Source organism: Misgurnus anguillicaudatus, chromosome 24, assembly GCF_027580225.2.
Source record: "Misgurnus anguillicaudatus chromosome 24, ASM2758022v2, whole genome shotgun sequence".
NCBI classification, from domain to species: Eukaryota; Metazoa; Chordata; class Actinopteri; order Cypriniformes; family Cobitidae; genus Misgurnus; species Misgurnus anguillicaudatus.
This window is the reverse complement of record NC_073360.2, coordinates 38,748,541-38,770,324: the sequence shown is the minus strand read 5'-3', so window position 1 is coordinate 38,770,324 and position 21,784 is coordinate 38,748,541. Positions and strand designations below refer to the sequence as shown.

General features: G+C 38.1%; 1 protein-coding gene across 1 annotated transcript in view; it reads left to right on the top strand.

Moving 5' to 3' along the window:
* The window catches only part of LOC129438607 (uncharacterized), a 247,281-nt gene that overhangs the window by 18,649 nt on the left and 206,848 nt on the right, over window positions 1-21,784 (top strand). Inside the window, exon 8 of the mRNA XM_073862949.1 lies at window positions 13,084-13,257. Within this exon, the coding sequence (XP_073719050.1) occupies window positions 13,084-13,257 (174 nt within the window). The remainder of the gene's footprint in view (window positions 1-13,083; window positions 13,258-21,784) is intronic.

The window sequence follows — 21,784 nt, the reverse complement described above, 5'->3', positions numbered from 1 at the left end:
ATTCTGATCACATAACATGCGCTATCACTTTAAATCAGCGCGTGCAGCTTGCGTGCAGTACAGCAAAAATAGACTTGCTGCCGAAACGATCACAGCACTGCTGCACCGCGTTTGCAACGGACCGCATACATATGCTGTGTGAAAGCTCTAACCTGTTACGTTGATGTGTTTGGTCACTTCTAACTTTATCTCTAAATGGTACAATTGAATGAATGGGGCTAAGCTAAATGCTATCGAAGCGTCGCAGCGCGCTCCAGCGCTTACGTGCACGCACACAGGTGATAGAGGGATGTATCAACAATTCTTAGTTAAGGTAATAACATATTTTAATATTGAAAATGAGTAGACTATTCCTTTAACATGGGCACGTAAAAAAATATGCACCGCAAACACACTGCATATGGAGTATGTTTGAAACAGGCATAACACTTTTTTTCTGTGGTGTGACAAACTGAAAATACATTTAATATCGACTTTACATGCACTTTTAACAAAATCTTTATTCTAAACAAACGCACACCAAAATGTAAAGGATATATAAAGTCAACGAGAGATCGGATCAGTAAGCAGATACATCAGCAGTAGGTGTGGGGGAAAAGTTGATTAAAAATAATCACGTGACATAATCAGAACCAAAAGGCGCAAGTAAACTGACATGGACTTTTTAGAGAGGGACCACAGGCACACCTACTGTTAAACTTACACAAGCAGTAGAGAAAGATAAAAACAAATACATCTAGTCCTGTTTGACTTATCCTAAACTGCAAGATAAACTAAATACATGTTGGGATGGTCTTTTCATCCCATTGGGATGGTTTCATAGCAATTACTATTGATATTTTATGATTTATAATGAACTGAAAAACTATAAACATCAATAAACTAAACTAAAAAAAAAGTGTTGGCACCTTCCTTATTTTTTATTTTTGCATGTTTGTCACACTTTAATGTTTCGGATCATCAAACAGTTTTAAATACTAATCAAAGAAAAGACAAGTAAACATAACATGTAGTTTTTAAAATGTTTTTTGTTATAAAGTGAAAACAAAATCCAAACACACATGGCGCTGTGTGAAAATCACCTAAATGTGTCTTATGTAACATTATCATTTCAACGTTTAAAAAAAAAAGAAATCTCAAGGTTTGTATTTTATTCCTCATCCAGTGGTACATTCAATACAAATATAAGCCTATAATTCTCAATCATATTTAAAAGAACAGGTTTTAAATGACAAAGTTTCCATACTTTAAGTGTCAGGGGCTGGATTCACGAAAACATTCTTAAGACAAAAAATAAGACAGTCCTTAAGATAAATTATAAGAAGTTCATAAGAATGTCCCTAAGTGCAATTCTTGAACATTTCTTAAGAAGTTCTTAAATATTTACTTAAGAACATCTTAAATTTTTCTCTTAAGAATAAAATGACAAGCTTTTAAATAAATTATTCTACCCTGCTATTGAGGTTATATCCATTCACTAATCTTTTTACCACCTTGCAATCACGCGATATATACTGCATAAGTGAGTGATGTGTTAAGACTATAGAAGATGCTATTTGCTGTTGTAACAGAGGCCAGCTATGAAGGCGGTGCGGCAAGTAAATATCATTCCCTAACTCCCAATTGGTTCGTGATGCGGGTCGAGCGCTCTGCGTGCTTTACGCGCCCGGCTCCGTCTCTCACGCACACGTGTCTGTGTGACAGAATGTGGAGGCTGAAGTGTGCCTGGGCTTTCGGAGGACTAGACTCACATGACCTACCGATTGTCAGTTCGACTCCTGCTCAGAGCGTCTATGAGTAGAGTTGTTAGTTATGTTAAATACAGTAGTAAATGTTAGCTATATTAATACTTATGTGTTAATCAGAGTATGTGAGCGGTGCGGAGTGGGAGCGGAGCGAGGAGTGGAGTTGCGTGATTTTGCCAGGAGCAAGGAGCGGATTTTTTGAATGTCGGAGCGTTGTAATTTTCTCTCGCTCCGAAAAAGCTCCACTATTGCTCAGTCACGAGCAAGAACCAAAAACACTGAGACAAGAAAATGAAAATGTTTCTAAACATATATTTTGGCCACAATTGCATTTGTTTTGTATTGTTTAACTACACAAATATTAATATAATATCATGTTATTTATTATTTAAGTTTTTAATTATATTTTACTGACCCCTTCGCGATTTCTGCCTTTGCATTATATGATGGATGAATTCATAAATTATTAATAAGCACAGTTAAAGAAAGACAGAAATAAAGAGTTTCTGAAATACTACAGTGCAAGGGGGGAAAATACAAATGTATTTTAAAAGGTAATGATGACAAAGAAGAACGCGATTGCGGGGAAGTGATTATAACATCAAAAGATTCCTTGTGTAATATTAAAAGGCACATGTCAAGAAAACACAAGTTTTCTGCTTACACTTGGAAAGAAAATCTAAATGTTGGTATTAATACAGCTTTAACAACCTAAAACACCAACACAGAAAAAAAGAAAAAGCCATTTAAATTTGTAAATAATTTGCGGCATTTACCTTGCTACAGCCCGGTCCGACCTTGCTACAGCTCCACGGCAAATTTGGAGTCTATGTCAAACGCACTAGCGCCACCAAAAGTCCAAAGTTGCACTGATGCTTTTGACATGTAAGTCCTAAACACAAGATTTTTGTTTCTTTTGATTCCTTGGTTCAAGACGATTCGAATGGACCATATGACGTAATTTTCCCTCATGAAAAATTTTCTCCAATTTTGAATTATTCATAAAACCTACTTTTGCAAACTTGTCCTAGAGCTTTTGCCTGATTCCCACGAGAAAAAAAACGGTATGTAGCATCTAGAGATAGTCACGGCAAAAAGTTATGGAATTCGTGTTAATTCGCCAATCTGTTCCAATAAACCGCTTCAACAAATTTTAAGGGCTAAAAACGAGGCTGTATCTTCGCCAAACTCAAGCCCATTGACACGACACTTGGTACTTGTGATGCCAGTAAGGATCTGAGGGGGCATGCCCAGTTTCGTCGAAGTGCCAAGTAAGATGAATGTTTTATACACCTATAACTTTGGCTGCGATCTACGTATTCTCACGGGACTTGTTTCCTTTGAGTCCTGAATAGTTGCTGACTCCAACGACACCAAACATGACAGAATTTGACTTATGGTCAGCCCTACGCAGCAAAATAGCACTTCACAAAAAAACCTGCAATCATTATTCTGATCAACTCCAAAACACCATAGGAAGAACATTACATTACCTTCTGCCAGTTGCCGATCAGTCTGCTCAGCCCCACATAAAGTCGAACACACCTACTGTATTTAATTTCGGTTTGGAAAGCACTTCAGTTTCAGAAACCATTCTGTGCCTCTGAGTATTGCTTTTGACTTTTTTAAATGTTCTACCGCAAGAAAGCAAGTGAATGCTGCTTCTAGCGCTTCCATATAAAAAAAACAAATTACAGGAAATTACAAAAATTACAAAAAATTACAGCTGGTCTAGTCGCACGGGATTAGTATTACTTAAGGTAATTTCTTCAGACTCTTGAACAGAGGGTAAAAGTTGCCATAATCTTTACTAAAGAAGCTCTGAGAAAATCACTGAGAAGCTCTGAGAAAAATTTACACAACTACTCTATGTAAAACTAATCCTGTCCAAATATTACTTACAGTGGCAAGAAAAAGTGTGTGAACCCCTAGGAATGAACTTGTTGTCCACAGTGATTTGCCATAAAATGTGATCTGATCCTCATCTAGGTCACAACAATAGACAAACACAATGTGTACAAGCTGACAACACACAAAAATTCTAGTTTCTTGTGACTTTTTGAAAACACACATTAAACATTCACAGTGCCGGAGGAAAGTTAAGTGAACTAACACTAGTGTGTGTGCGCATATGTGTGTCAGATGACCACTCCCTCCTCTACTTCGGGGCACCAGCTAAAGAATTTCACTTTAACAATAAGAATGATCTAAATAGATCATTCAACAAATAAGAAAATATGTAAATTAAAGGGAGTTTGTCATCTAATTTATCTAAAGGATTTTGTGAGATTCGGACCAGCTTGTAGAACCCTTTAACTGTATTATCAACACAAGGAAGACACGGTGGTAATAAAATGGAATTTAATAACAAAGAATAACTAAACACACTACTAAATGATACTAAAATGCAAAAAATAGAAAATAGAAGTGACTGAGTTGAATGTTTTCTGTTTCAGATAAAATGAAAACCTTATTTCTAATAACCCAAATAATCAAAGAATTATCTGCTAAACATTAAAGAAATCAGTTATGCAATACTGAGAAGCATATACGGTATGGTAAACAGTTACTAACAGAATAGACTAATGCCATGGTTTCAGGAAAGATTTGGTTGTGTTATATTTACGTTCTGTGCGGTCGAAAGAGCTGTCCTTTGGTTGCCTGTCGGCCACGTGTTAGGCTTTTCTGTGCTGCAATGAGGAAAGAATATGGGTTCAGTTCAACAGCCTTGAACATAAAGTGCTGATAAAATGCTGATCTCCGGGAAGCACCGAGAGGATTCTAGTGATCTGGAACATGCAGACACGGTCCTGTAGTTGGTGCTGAAGGTCCTTAATGAATCTGGAACACGCAGATGAATGTCCCTTGAAGTGTATGTTTGCTCTTCTCAGCTTCACCTTGTTGCAGACGTAGGTTATTGCCTTTCTTGACAAGAAGCTCGGAACGTGGTGTAATACTCAGAACTTGTGCTCTATCTGGTTCAGTCTCGGTTGTCAAACTCAGAACAAAGAGCTGTAAAATTTCAAGAAGAGATTCAGAAACTTTGTCGGTTTTTCGATGATCTGTTATTGTCTCTCTCAGCGGAAGACTCCGAAGTCTTTGATTCAGTCTTTTAGCACATGTCTGCAGACTCAGAGAGATGGGGGTTGTCCTGTTTCAGTCTCTCAGCACAGGGCCCAAAACTTAGAACTTTGGTGTACTCTGTTAATGTCTCTTTTTTTCAGGGTGAGACTCAGCTTTGAGGTTTCGGTTTGTCCTGTTTCAGTCTCTAGCACCAGGTGGGAAACTCAGAACGAGGAATGTCTGGAAAAAAGGTACTTTTTAACTTTAGATAAGAAGTTGTTTGCATCTTGGCCCTTTCCTGATGAAGAACCGTGATTGGCTGTTGATATCAGAGGGAGCACACAGAATTTGGCCCAATTTTCTTCACTGTGAGAAATTCAATTGCATTGCATAAAGTACAGAGTTTAACTTTTTCTTTAGAATTTCATCTATGCATTTTCACTTACGAAACAATTTCAAAAATACTATTGGTATTATCATTAATGTAAAAAGTATAAACATGACAGCAAAATGTTACCGCATCATGCATGCATTTATTGATATGTTAATAACTGTGATTAATTCAACAGTTTTGTAATATAAAGATGTAATTTAGAATGCTACTGTCTTTAAACGAGTATGAAACCTATAGGTTTTATGTTTATTTGTTTTGTTGGTGAAAGAATGAATTTATTTATGAGGAATAATCAATAAAAAAATAGTCAATAAATGTCCATAAAACCGCTTTTAAGTCAATTGTCCCATTACTTTTGGCCCCTTTAAAAAGGGGGAGCTACATATTAAACAGCTGTAATTCCTAAATATTTCAGCCAATTTGAACATTAATACCAAAGAACAAATCTTTACATTCTTTCACCAACAAAATGGACTTAAAACCATCACCCATTGACTTCACACTCGTTAAAAGACACAAGCATTCTGAATTACATCTTTATGTTATGAAACTGTTCAAATAATCACAGTTATTAACACAGTTAATAACAAATGAATTAATTCATGTTTAATATGGTAACATTTTGCAGTCATGTTTATACTTTTTACACTCAGGATAATGCCAATAGTATTTCAGAAAGGGTTTGGTAATGAACTCTGTACTTTATGCAAAGCAAATTAATTTCTCACAGTGAAGAAAAGTGGGCCACATTCTGTTGGCTCCCTCTGACATAAACAACCAATGTCAAACTCCTCCTTATCTAAAGTTATAAAAAAAACTTTTCTTCCAGACATTCCTCATGGAGTCTCCTGCCTGTGTGCTAGAGACGTAAACAGAGCAGTCTCAAAGAGAGACATTAGCAGAGTAGTTCAAGGTTCTGAGTTTCCGGCTGCGTGCTAGAGATTGTAACAGGACAAACCAACAGCTCAAAGCTCTGAGTCTCACCCTGAAAAAAGAGACATTAAAAGGGTAAACACAAGTTCTGAGGCTCCCCACCCATGTGCTAAGAGACTGAAACAGAGCACTAGGGTTGAAACGGTATACCGGTTAAGATTATCATACCGTAAACATCTGCTTATTCACGGTTTTGGAAAAATTATAATAAAGGAGATCTCACCTGTGCTGCTGCGCATATTCAACTTTATTCCACGTGACTGCTAAACGCCACTCGTTTATGTACAGCAGAGAAAATGTCAGCGCCAGAGACTACAAATTCTAACCGCCATCCCTCGCTGGAAAAAAAATAAAATCTTCAGTATGGGAATACTTTGGGTATTCGAAAAACGAAAGCGGGGTTCTCCTTGAAGATGGATATCCAGTTTGCAAGAAATGTGGAAGAAGACTGGTTGCAAAAGGAGGAAATATGTTGAGCATTTGCTACCATATTCACAAACACATTGCCCTGTGCAGATAAAGGTGTGTTTTGTTTATAATTTAAAGCAGTATTATTTCCTTAATGCAGAAGGGGTCCCGAAATCCAGTCATGAAAATCGGAACCGGATTTGTGTTAAATTTTCGGCGGATCTGTTCTCGGACTAAAGCTGTTATATAAATGCAGGGAACTTTCTTGAGAAAAGTCTTGATGGCATTTTCTTTCCGTCTACTCTTACTATAATGCCTGATAAGGTGTTGTTTATAAGCGCACATGTCTGCTTTGTTTACATGGTAACGCTGGTAACCTCTCTTGCGTGCACTTGCTCACTCACTCTGTCTCTTTCGCTCTCTGTCTCGTTCTCTCAAAACACTAAAGCCCATTTAGTGATTTATATTATTGATTATATATGATTATACGTAGGCCATATCTAAAGAGAAATAACTTATTCCTCGTTTTGTTCAAATGGGAAATGCAGCTTTATTTTGTCTTTATTTATTTTTAAGTGTGATATAATAAACAAAATGTTCAACTAAAAACCATATACATTTTCATTATTTAAGGGTCATTGTAGCTGATGATTATAATAACAATAATGTTGGTTTAATACCATATACCGCGAAAACAGAGATTCACGTGAACTGAGTTTCTGAGACGATTATCATACCATGAAAATCTCATACCGTTACAACCCTACAGAGCCCCCAACTTCTTGTCTCCAGCTGAGAGAGACAATAACAGATCATCGAAAAACCAACCAAGTTTCTGAATCTCTCTTTTGAGATATTACAGCTCCTCATACTGAGTTTGACAACAGAGACTGAACCAGATCGACCAAAAGTTCTGAGTCTCTGGACTGTGCATCCAGAGACTGAGCGTATTACACCACGTTCCGAGCTTCTTGTCCAGAAAGTCAATCACAGACCTCTGCAACAAGGTGAAGCTGAGAAGAGCAAACCTACACTTCAAGGGACCTTCATCTGCGTGTTCCAGATTCGTTGGGGACCTTCCGCACCGACTGCAGGACCGCGTCTGCGTGTTCCGGATCGCTGGAGTCCTCTCGGTGCTTCCTGAGGATCGGCATTTTGTCAGCTCTTTGTGTTCGGGGCTGTTGGGCTGAACCTGACTCATTCCTCATTGCAGCACAGAAAAGCCTGACACGTGGCTGAGAGGCCACCAACGGACAGCTCATTCGACCGCACAGAACGTAAATATAACACAACCAAATCTTTCCTGAAACCATGGCATTGGTCTATCTTATTAGTAACTATTTACCATAGATGCTTCTCAATATTGCATAACTGATTTCTTTTACGTTTATCAGATAATTCTTTGATTATTTGGGTTATTAGAAATAAGGTTTTCATCTTATCATCTGACAAACACATGCACACACCTGAGGTGAAACCTCTAGTGTCCGGCATACTACTCAATGGTTGCCCATGTCATAATTACTAAATTAATTTGTGCCCATGTCACAAAATTACTCAATAATCCTGGCTGTAACTTCGTAAAAGATTAATCCATATTTACTTTCAAATAAATACTTTTTTTGCCAAAAATCCTTAGTGTTGAGCTCTGCTATTAAAGCAAGTGTAAGGTTTATTATGGAATTTTGATTTTCTGAACAACTTTTACTAAGGTAACTGCAGTTAACGAGATCTTTTGCATCATTAACAGACAGTAAATCAAGAAGTTTAAAATTCAGCCTTGCATTATGTTTACATCTTACAGTTAGTATAATGCATGCAGTAATATTTAATATTATTTATCTAATATATTTATCTAATGTGGGTAGGGTGACCAGAAGTCCCGAAAAATTCGGGACAGTCCCGAAATCTAAGCTGCTGTCCCGAATCCTGCTCTAATTGTCCCGAAAATTATCCTGAAGCTGGGGCTGGACACACCAAAGCTTTTATGCCTGCGGCCGGCGCATGTTTTCAATTGATTCCAATGGAAACTCAGCGTTTTTCAAATAAGCAAGCAGCTAGTGGGGTTTTTCCGCGCTGAAACCCGGCGCTCGGGGTTCAAAAATATTAAACTTTGAGTGAAACGCTCCGAGTCCGCTCGTCAATGTCAGTTCTCACACGGCCGTCCAATTACAGTGGAGGAGGGGCGGGACATTACCACAGCAACCAACAGGCTCACAGCTGAAGTATCACAGCTACCAAAGTGCTCAGCTGAAAAACAGTTGGCATTCGGCGTCCTCAAGGCTTTTTCAGCCGCGTTTAAAAGTTTTGGTGTGTCCAGCCCCTCTTAATCATAAAGACAATAGGACCTTTTTGTCGCCTTTTTGTTTTATAGAGTAGATCGAAAGTTGCAGCAACCGCGAGGACAGTTGAAAGTGCTGGCAGTGACAGTCAGTCGCGTGCAGGAGTGGCGAGGCACTCACTGTGTTAAAAAAATACTTCTATACGTATTATATAAATGTATGTACTTATATTAATAAAAATATGATTGGTTCAGTAACTTCAGTTTAAAATTCATTATATTTTATTATTAAGTAAAATAAAGAAAACTATGAAGTATTAAATAGTTCTATACATACTATATCAATTTATTTATGCATAGGTACTTATAATAATATGATTGGTTCTGAAATTCATTATCTTTTATTATTAAATAAAAGAAATAAATTAAAGTATGATTAGATGAACACCAACAACCCCCCCCCCCCCCCCGTAACGTCAGACCCCCGTCCCGAATTTCAGCCAATCTCATCTGGTCACCCTAAATGTGGGTAATGTGAAGTAATCTGTAATCATAGATTTATTTATACTTTTTTAATAATTACATAGTTTTCTTTCATGGGTTTTGGACCCCTAAAGTAGCATTGGCCACTCCATTTATCATACCTGCAAACTAGTCGCTTTTCGGCGAAAATCGCCGTTTTGAATTGAAAAAGGTCATCCTCGTGAATCATGTAGATCCGAAGAGTTTTTGTTTTTTTCGGGGGGGGGGGGGGGGTCTCAACTTCCCATAAACGGGAGTTTATGTCAACGGGAGTTTCAAAAACCTACTGCGGTCTGCTTCACAAAAACAATAAAAGCTCTTTGGTCATCATGTGAGGTCATCACAGTGTGGTTAAGGTTAGGATAGCCGATTGGTCAATGGATGGGAGCTGAACAAATGGGGTTAAGTGAAGGGCGGGTCTTTGCGTTGCCAGCAGCTTCTCTAAAAAGGCCTTGGCTGCATCAGCTTTCCCCGCGGATTAAACTTTTCACGCTACCGCTACCCACCAGAGGCCGTTTAAGGAGGATACATTCTGTGGCGATACTTTAATGGACACTGACGTTAGTTTTGAGGTTAGTTTTGAGGCACTTTTGCAGCGCTTGTCCGATTGCTGCAGGTTTTTGAAAATATAAGCCATTCTTGCTGCTCATAAAGGGTTTAAACATTAGCTGCGTTTACATGGACATTTGTAATCCATTTAAATGATCAATCTGAATAAAAATGCTCCATGTAAACACCTCAATCGGACTAAAAAGTGCCAATCTGATTAAAAATCTAATCCGCTTGTTAGGGGTGGTTTATACCGTTTGTAATCCGCTCAAAATGACATGTATACACTTGATCGGATGGATAACTGAAACTGGGAGGCTCTGCGCATGTGCCATCTTTTCTTTTTTTAATGGCGGTTGGCAAACGCACTGAAAGGTGCATTTCCGCCACCTACAGGACGGGAGTGTGGAGCATATTCACACGTGCAATGACGTAGACTTGCCGTAATGACATGTGACGCAAATAACTCGAGTTTGTTTTGCTGAAGGAAGTCACAAGAAGTGATTGTCTTGTTAATCTTGTTCCTATTATCCGTCCAATTCCCCATAAAGTGATACAAGACAGCGTTGTCCGGTCAGTCTATGATTTATTCTCTGATCCACAAATGCGTGTGTTTGGACTCGCTCTCGCGAACGGTCCCTGCAGCACCGCGTGAAGTAAAAAACGCTTTTTGGGTACACGTGAATGGGTGTTTTTGCTGCTGCTCTATAGTGAGCACAAAGCAAATCTTGAAACAGCGTGAAACTATATTTGTGCAATGTGCGCATGTCAAATGATCAAATCTGATGTAAATCTTGTGTCATATAAACACGCACATCAATCCGATCACATTATTAAGTGTTCATGTAAACGCTATGATAGGATTTATTAATCGGAAGGATTTTAATCCGATGAAGGCAAAATGTGTCCATGTAAACGTAGCTATTGACATGCGCTGTTTTATATGTCAATGGCATTAATTAGGCATCGTTTAAAGGCGAAAATCTGTAACTGTTCAGATGCATACTAGTTCAAGATAATTTGCGATTTATAGATTTCACATCTGAAAGAAAGGGGTACGCGCGTTTTCTGTTCGTGCGTTTGTTTTGTGAATCACACGTACGCGTTTTTGATAAATGATCGTAAGGGGCTTTTTACACCTGGTCACTTCATGCGTTTTCTTTGATCGGATAACTATCTGATCGTAAAAAGACCAGGTGTAAATGCCCTTCGAAACGTTTTCGAGACGGATTTAAATCCGATCGCTCAAACCACTTCAGGAGGTGGTCTGGGACGCATTTCAGGTGAAACTGGACAGGTGTAAATACATCTGGTTGATGAAACCACATCTTTCAGCGCATAACTCCTCCCAAACGTAAGCACGTCACCCAGAAGTTTTAGCCGTCAAAGAGGTAAACAAAGAAAGACGACACGCTCGTTGCTTTATGCAGCGACGAAAGCGGGTAAAAAAGCTTCCTAGAATCAATAAAATAGTCTAATGACAAACTCAAATGATATTAAACAAAGAAATAAAACTTTAAAAGAGAGTTTTGTGAATGCTTTTCCCGTCATGGACCTGCATTAAATCACCGCGCTGTCACTCTCCTGCTGCGCTGTACTGCGAGCTTCAGCTCATGCCGAGCAAGGAGACGCAAGTCCCCTGCCCAACATACAGTACAACATACAGTAAGTGCTGCGTATTGATGCATAAACATCATCTTAAGTTTTTTAAGGCGGAGTAATAAATAGTGTATTTGCATTTTTGGCGGGGGTAAAAGATCGGATTCTTATCCGTTTTGCCAAGACGCATTTATGTGGCCAAATGTAAATGGAACAGTTTTAACAAATCAGATAACGTTAGCTATCCGTTTAGAGAAAACACATGAAGTGACCAGGTGTAAAAAGGCGCTAAGATCAAATGTACGCTGGTTTCTACGGAGCATTTTATAAATGAGGCCCCTGCTCTGGCAGTTAAGTTAGCCTTAAAGGAAAACACCACCGTTTTTTGATATTTTACTATGTTCTTACCTCAACTTAGATGAATTAATACATGCCTATCTTTTTTCAATGCGAGCACATTTAATCTGTAAAAAAACCTAACCTTCAGAAAGTTATATTTAAGGCCTTAAAACGCCCAGATCTTCATCCTAGGACTTAAATGTAACTTTCTGAATGTTATTTTTTTAAGACCCCGCGGGAGGTTATCCAAGTCTTAAAAGTCATACCTCTGTTCCCGAGATGCGCTGTCCACAGAAACACAAAACGAAAAGCTCCGCTCGCACTTCAATCCATTTTTAATCATAATTTTTTAAAAGGATGCACATGTAGGCTATCATAGTGCACGCAAATCCTGCCAAAGGCTATATTTTAGGTGTTGTGATCTGTATACAGTGGGTTTGGCGAGAAACAAGCCCATGGCTTACGCGGTTCACAACAGAACTGGAAGAGAAGACAATGCTGAATAAAGTCGTAATTCTAAAACGCTATTTTTGGACCAAAATGTATTTTCGATGCTTTAACACATTCTAACTGACCCACTGATGTCACATGGACTACTTTGATGATGTTTTTATTACCTTTCTGGACATGGAAACCATACATAGATTTTCAATGGAGGGACAGAAAGCTCTCTGACTAAATCTAACGTTAAAACATCTTAAACTGTGTTCCGAAGATGAACAGAGGTCTTCTGAGTTTAGAACGACATAAGGGTAAGTCATTAATGACATTATTTTCATTTTTGGGTGAACTATTCCTATTAAGTAGCCACACTGTTCCCTTTGGGGGGCAAAAACAAAACAAACAAAAGCCACTTATCCAGTATGTAAATACACACAGACAATGACGCCCCCGCTGCACGCTAGAATCTCCGAAAAATATGTACGCTTTTAAATATACAAAAACTACTATCTCAAACATGGAGAGACATCTTTGTGATCTCAACTAACAGATTCTGCAAAAAAACGAAAATCACCAATTTTGAAAAAAAAAAAACGGTCTTTCTAATTATCTCGAAAGTTGTGCTGTCGACTTGTGTCACTGGTTTCCGTGACGGGTCACACATTAGCAGAGAAAATTTTTTCTTGGGGTGCATGCCATAGAAAAATACACACATGGACCTCTTTATTTATAAAATCCTGTGTACGACCCTGTTTTTGTTCAAACTTTGTAGGTTTGCATAATTTGCATAAAGTCATTGTTCTCTACAGGTTGCACTGGTGTAATATCACAGATGAAGGTTGTGCTGATCTGGCTTCAGCTCTGACTTCAAACCCATCACACCTGAGAGATCTGGATCTGTCTAGGAATAATCTTACAGATTCAGGAATGAAGCTGATCTCTGATGTACTGAAGAAATCTGACTGTAAATTGGACAAACTATGGTATGGTAAAATATGATGTTATGTGATGTAATAATGAAATGAAATCTGTTTGAGGTGTTTTTTTTCCTTCTGCTGCTTCTACACTATAAAACTGTTTGAGTTTTTAATTTTAATTCAATTTTTTTATATAGCGCTTTTTTACAATTGTTTAATTGCTTTAGATTAAAAGCAGGAGAAAACACAGAAAAATCGGTGGACAAAATAAGAAGCAGAGTACACGTCTGACTCTACATACTTAATATAGAGTATACTTTTAAATCTGAAATAATGACATATTAAAGGTTCTCTAAGCGAATCTGTGTGTTGATTTTTGAAATGTGTTTTCAAACAAACTGAGCGTAGTTAACTCCTCCCCCTCCCTTCTGTGCTTTCATGAACGCGCCCAAACCCAACCCCCAAATCCTTCTTGGCGTTTATTGGTTATTGATTTGTTATGGTTTCTGGTGTAGGTTTGGCCAGTTTGTTGTTATTGCAGTTTGTGGAGGCTGGGCTGTCTACAGAGATCGCATTTTTTTACATTTTGATCAGCGGACAGGAAGCAAGCAGATAGCGAGGAGATGTTTGCTGTATGTAACAAAAATGTTTTATGGTCTAAAACGCGTGAATTCGCTTAAAGAACCTTTAAGCTCTTTTAATCTGCAAGAGAGGAATAGAAAGAGAGGCACTTTTACTGCTTCTACACAAACCTATCAACTTTATAATCTTTAGACCTATTTATAATCCATAATATAATGTAAGGGATAATCTTCTATATCTATCTTCTAATATAAGGGATAATAATCCCTTTAAAGGGGGTCATCTTCACAAGTATTGCAGTGAAGTAACAGTATAGTGCATTCAGCTTTGTTCATGTGAAAGTAAAGCAAAGAGAGTTCATGTGAAAGTAAAGCAAAGAGAGTTTGGAGTGGTTGGAATTACGAAATTCATATAAATATTTAATAAATCAAAGTATTGGGTTATGGTCACACAAGTTGTTTGTCACATATAGGGCTTATAGCATAGTTTTTTTTAGCCTGAATTAGATTTAATTATATCTTTAAAATATACATTACCTGTTTATTTCATTACATATCTAAATGATGAAAATAAAAGCAAATAAAAATAGAATTTCTCTAAGAACGACATATCACAAGGCATATCGCCATCGCACCAACCAACAGAACTATCGCACATTTGTCATTATCGTGCAGCCCCAACAATAAGTTATACACTGTAAAAAAAAAATTGTTGCTGCAGCATGTAACGCCGATGGCTTTAATAATAATAATTATAATTAACTGATAGAACACTTGACTCTCGCCTGGGCATTTAGATATGCAAGTTTTTCATCAACAATATCTGCGTGAAACATAAACATGATGATCATCAATGGCGTTTAATCAGACCCAAAAGTCGCACCTCCGCTCAACACGCACAAATGCAGTCATGCGAGCAAGGGCATGGATAAGCGCTCGCTCGACTCTCTCTATGCTCTCACAGCTGCACCACACGCGCTTGTTGATCAAGATGACTTTTGGGACTTTGGGGGCGGGACATTGACTGATGTCTTCGTGCCTATGATTGGTTGATTTAGTCAATCTAGGTAGAGAAGACACGTTTATATGACCATTATGTCGGAGCACGTAATTTTAAAACATTAGTCTTGTTTGATCCATGCAATAGGCTGCAAACCAAACAATAATCACCATCTCACTATAAAGAAATCATGGACTGCTGTGTTGGTGTGTATAAATGTGTTTGTGTATATGTATAAATAAAAAACTGGACTAAAAAAGTAGATACTAGTATTATATATATATATATATATATACAGTGGCAAGAAAAAGTATGTGAACCCCTAGGAATAAACTGGTTTTCTACTTTGATTTGATTTGCCATAAAATGTGATCTGATCCTCATCTAGGTCACAACAATAGACAAACACAATCTGCATAAGGTGACAACACACAAATAATTATAGTTTCTTGTGTCTTTTTTGAGAACCCCCATTAAAGCAACACTATGTAGTTTCCATGTAAAAATGACTTACAGCTCCCCCATGTGGTTGAAAAGCGCAACAGTGCCTGGTATCAGACACTCTTCTGCGGGCAGGGGGAGGGGTGGCTCTGTGTTTCCTACCCTCCACCGCCACTTTCAGAGTGTGCTTGTAGCAGCTAGGAAGCAGCTCAGGTTGCAGCAACAGTACAATTTGTCCAGTTAAAAGTTGTTCTATCACTGAAATAATTTTAGAGACATTATTTAAAGGTAAAAAACTACATAGTGTTGCTTTAAACAGCTTGTTGAGCCTCATTTGGCAGCAAATACTTCAAGCAAGCGCTTTCAGTAGTTCTGAATCGGACCTGCGCATCGTTCAGAAGCAATTTTTGCTCATTCCCCTTTACAAAACCGCTTTAACCCTCTGGGGTCCGACCATTTTGGGACACTGTCAGAGGTTCTGACATGCTCTTACATTTGGTCTTTTTTCAGTTGCTTTAAAATATAATAATGGCAAGTGTCTCATACCACTGCATTCAGCACAAACTGAGCTAAAATATTATATGAGCTACATGTATGTACATGTTTGTATTTTTGAGAGAAAAATGTTTATGCGTGGTTTTTAAAAAAGTAAAATTGTGAAGTCACTGATGTAAGTCCACAAAACCCATACTAAACATGTTTTAACAAGACGTGTCTAAACAGAATCTAGTAGTCTAGAGTTTTTTCTTTAAAATGATGTAAAAATCATCCTGCCTACTTATTCACATAAAACAAAAAATGACTTTGAAAATGTAAGACACTTTTTGTTTAGAGGGGCCGTATGCGAGAAGGATTGATTGACAGCTAGCAAACAAAGGCTTGCATAATGAGCTGCATAATGAGCTGCATAATGAGCCTTTAGGCAGGAATCTGAGAGTGAACTACAGTAAAGAATGTGAGGACAAATGTATACATGTTTGTTTGAGGTTTATTAAAGGGGGGGTTTAATGGTATTTCAAGTATTCTGACTTATTAACACAGTTATAGAGTTGTTTCCTCATGCTATACGTAGGCAAAGTGTCAAAACAGCAGTTGGACGTGTTACAGAGTATTTCTGGAAACAATGGATATAGTTTATTATCCGGGGTAGCAGCGGAGTTTTGCGTGTGTTTGATGCAGTGGATTTTTCCAACCGGGTCATGACGAGTTGCACGCGGTAAGTAAGACTTCTGTCTTATGTTGGAAATAGTCGCGTGCATATTATATAAATGGCACGAACATGTAGTGAATCATAAGTTAAAACAGTGTTGTATAAATATTGTTGCATGACTCGTACTTGCTCCTCCCGCGATATAACTCCTCCTTCTTCATTTTTTCGTACGTTATCGGAAAGATTTGGTAAAGCTAATCTTTCTTTTATAAATCTGATTAAACTAAAGACTAGGGATGGGACGGTTAGAAAATTTCATATCATGATTATAGTGACCAAAGTTATCACGGTTATCAGTATTATCATGGTTTTCTTAAATTGAGATGGAAATGTTCAAAAAGAACTGATACACACACTGAAAACATTTTAACAAGTTTTATTTTTGAAAATCAGCAAACAACAAATACAATTAGCAGCTATATGCACTTTTTTAAGCATAAACATTAAATCAGGGGTGCCCAGCCTTTTTTGTGTGGCAATCTACTTTTAAAATGATAAAGCCAACAAGAACTACCTGCTAAAAACATTTTTTTAACAAAACACTGTTACATTTTTTAATAACACTTTAAATGTGTGTTAGGAGGACTATTTCTCCATTGAATTTAGGGCTGTCACCATTACTCCATTCTTTTTGAGGAGTTAAAAAAAATCATTGAGTACATGCCGAGTACTCCTTATAGCGGAATAGCGGAGATGCGGTTTTGATGAAATAAACTAGAAAATGACAACATTATCAGATGCATCTCTCTCTCTCTCTCGTTCGTTCGTTCGGTCAGTCGGTCGTGCGCACATACAAGAATGTGCATCCAAATTTCGGAAGTTAGACGCCTCAGCTGCAGCAGGCAGGCATAAGATTGATAAAAACACACTTGAGAAGAAATGCGCAGCAACTCAAAAAGACTTGTTTCTAAGACCATAATGCCAATTTGGCGCTTTGTTTAAGTAAAGGTTGTGGAGGCGTAGAGCAGCATACACAGTTATTAACTTATGTGCGATCTACCAGCATTGCATTTGCGATCGACTGGTCGTATTGGACATCTCTGCATTAAATGAACATTAACATGGATCCCTGAGATGTATGAACCTGTTTTAATGAACAGTACCTTAAATAAAAACATCAAATGCACACATAAGCAACGCATTAAAACACAGTGCACCTGTTACTGCCTTCCGACACGCCTTCTCGTGCAAAAACCAATGTTGCACGCGCGCGTGCGTCAAGCTGATTCTGACTGAAAAGGATTTACCGGGAGTTTTCAAAATCACGGTAATCAAACACGGTTGTAATGATAATTACATTTTAAACGATAATACTAACCGTCAGGACATTTTATCATGGTTAATCGTGAAACCGGTAATCGTCCCATCCCTACTAAAGACTCTTCAGAGATATAAAGGATGTCATACTACTCTAAAGGTACTCCAGATTAACATCAGAAATGCAGAAACCGCGTGTGTTACGTGAGCTTTAAGTTAACAATATAATCAAAATAGAAATGATGGTCAGTAGGACATTTTCAGTTTATTTGGAAACAAACCCTATTCAAAAACTTTGTATAAACTAAGAAACTGATACACAACAGAGCTGTAAACTTCATGTGGCTCATGTTACCTATAACTTTATGTCCAAAAAGTGTTTTTCCACTTCATAGTTTTGTACTGATGAGAGAGATGCAGACCTCTAAGAGAGTTATAAACAGCTGTTAGCATAAATTGTCCACAGAAATACCCTTACATATATAACTGATGTGTAAATATCACTGATACTACATTCATAAACTATCTTGTACATAAACTTAATCGCAGATAAACATCTGCAGCAATTAGCTATATAAAAAGCTGTTTTCAGATGCCCATCCCCTTATCGTCTAGCTTCTGTTTTAAACGCGTTTCTGTAAGCGCGTATGAACTTTAAAAACACATTGCATGTGGCGCGTCCATGTGCGGGAGCTTGCGTCTCCGTGTAACGCGGCGCTCATAAAAATGGTGTCGCATGTAAAGCGCAATGTATGGAATTGCCTTGCATGTAAACAATATGGAATCATTTTACAGCAAATCCCGCAGTGCAGCATTAGTCAAAGTTGCCATGAAGAATACGAAAGTGAATAACTGTGTCTAACGCTGTAAAACATGTAAAAGATATCCGCCATTACGGGAGGTCACGCGGATTTGTTTGTAAATAAGCATGTAAACATGGAATCATATTACAGCACACACTTAAAAGATACAGCAGTGCAGGCTTACTGAAAGTTGCCATGAAGGATATAAGTGAATAACTGTGTTTAACACTGTTACAGCATGCAACAGTGAAATCCGCCATTACGTGAGATTGCATCACTTTATAAACAGTGTGAAAGTTTTTCAATCCGAAGCATGCAGTCTGCTGAGGTTGCTTACTATATGTAGGTTGAACTGCACAAGCCATGAGCATATTAATTCAATTCAATTCAATTGCGTCCTCCATTGTTCTTCTAAGGTAACGTTACAGATAAATGCTTCTCTTCCTCAATGTCCAGACATAAATGAAGATATTCCTCACGTGTGTGTATAAAGTTTATAAACCAAACATGCGGTAAAGTCTTTAAATCTGATAAACTTTACGCTTTGTTTATTATGGTTTGAACGGCTCGTCTGTTGATTTCCATGTCAGCAGCGGGTTCCGCCTGTGGGCGTGACCGAATTAAAGATAATGAAGTCAGCCAGGAAAAACGGTACTCTCTTTACTTCAATGCAGATTACATAAACAGGCATTATTTGTCTTCGTATTATATTTAGCTTGTTTAAAAGTAGACATTTCAGGCTTTCTTTGGATATGTGTATCATGCTTGTGTGACGAGTATTCACGGAGTTTCAATTGATTTTTGTAACGTGTTTTGAGAGACAGCTGGCAGAGACAGAAATGTCTGGATGCACACCCTGTTTATTTTCTTTATTTGACAAAAACACAAAGATCTGTTGTTATTGTGAATGAACACATATTAAAGAAGACCCTTTACAGTTTCAAATAATGTCAAACACGTAAGTGTATGATTATTAATGATGGAGTATTTTATGTTGATTCTGCCATGATAAGGAAAAAACATGTCAAAACGCGGCGTTGCGTTTTTGGACCCCAGGGGATTAACTCAGACTAGGGATCGACCGATATGGATTTTTTTGTGCCGATACTGATTTTTTTCTATCAGCCTTAGCCGATGACCGATACAGGCTGCCGATTTTCTTTAGCCGATATTTGGAGCCGATGCTGCTTTTTCTCATTCAGTTTATATCATAAAAATGACACAATGATAAAACCAAATGTTACAACTCTTAATTTAAAAAAGGAACATTTATTGAACTATATTTAACAAATAGTAAAAACAGGTGAGGTAGAACAAATAAGAAAATTCAGTGCTGCTTAAAATACATAAATAAAATAATAATTACACCATTGCAAACAGTAGCAGCAACCAAGCAGCATAACAAGGGGAACACTTTACTTTATCCATGAAAGTAACCAACTATTTACAACCTATTTAATGCTTAAGTCTACGTTTCAGTGCACTTAACTTAATCTCTTGTAGAGCAAATGTCTTTCATAAGAAGACAAGGAAAATGTAAACAGCAATACTGATCAAAAAACAACTTAAAAAGAATTCTGAATAACATGCCTGTTGCCCCACTTCTGTACCTCACACATCCTAGGGCCCTATAATAAATGCAAGGGATAGTTAGTTTGTCTCAGCTCGCTTGAAACGCATAAAACTGAACAAATACATGAGGATTTGTGTACGGACTTCGGTCAGATAGTAGAGCGCGTGCACTTGGGAGATAGTGATGCGCGGGTCGGCGTTTTTTCCAACCCGCGGGTCCCGCTTTTATGAAATATTTGGCCCGCCCCAACCCGCACCGCAACACTGTATCTATTTTTACAACCCGCACCGCCCCGCGCCCGCGACCATTAAAATAGACATATTAGGCATTTGTAATGTTAATAAAAAGAGGCTTTATTTCAGCCTAAGAGTGCTTGGAAACAGCCATTAGATTACATCGCCCTGTAAACTGGCAACAACATACACCAATGAGCCATAGAAACCAGCATGGTCATATTAATATAGAGATAGGATAATGATAAACCAGGGGTGTCCAATACATCGATCGCAAAGGCAATGCCGGTAGATCGCACATAAGCTTACTGTGTATTCTCATGCTGCTCCATGCCTCCACGGGAAAATTGGCATTATGAGTAATTGTGAAACACTTAAGTCTTTTTGAGTTGCTGTGCCTTTCTTCTCATATGTGTTTTTATAAATCTTATGCCTGCCCGATGCAATTGCATCGCATTCTTGCTTTCATGCACGAGCTAAAGCACGCGAGAGCGAGCGAACGACGGAGAGAGAGAGAGAGAGAGGCAGCGTTGTGCTGACATATGCTTCTGATATTGTAATTTTCTTCCTAGTTTGTTTCACTAAATCTCCGCTATTTTAAACAGTACTCGACATGTGCTCCAGGATTTTTTTTAACTCCTCAAGAAAATAGAGTAATGGTGACATCCCTAAATCCAATGTAGAGATATATGCAGTATAGTCCACGCATTTAAAGTGTTTTTAGCATGTAGAACTTGTCGGCTTTATTATTTTAAAAGTAGATCACCACACAAAAAAGCAGCATTTGTATTATCTATTCACAAATTCCCTACCTTAATTTCTCCTGCATATCGTCTTTCATCTTTTAATTCTCCGTTTGTTTTGTTGTTGTGGCTGGCAGCGGGAGCTCCTTGGCGCTTCTGTGACGTCAAAGGTTTGGGGATATCAAGTTACGTTGCGCAAGTTACGTTGCGGAAGTTACGTTGCCACATAGGCCTACGTAATTTAACCTTATCAAAGAAAGTAATTAAATGTAAAAATATATATTCCCAAATATTTAAAATATATGCGACAGGGAATGAGGCGCAACATATCAGTTTTTTAATTTTGTTTTTAATGACCCGCCCCAACCCGCCCCGCATTAAAGTTACAATTTATTTACCCGCCCCAACCTGACCCGCGGGTTACCCGCGGGGCCCGCGGGTTACGAGACGACCCGCGCATCACTAGTGGGAGAGGTGCAGTGAGAGAGACATGGATGAGAGAGTGCATGTATCTTTGCGCTCCCAGTGAACGGAAATGTTGACAAAACTTACAAAATAACACTTCTCCGGTCACATAAAAGTCATGTGGGAACTGTTTGGAACTAAGTGCTTAAGGTCGAATTTCTTAATTTTTTTCGCTGACGAAAATTCCGCGAAACTTTGCGTTAACAAACATAAACGTATGCAACGTACCATGAACTGCGCTCTCCACAATGACGAGAAACTATCAGCAATGGATATTGATTTTTAGC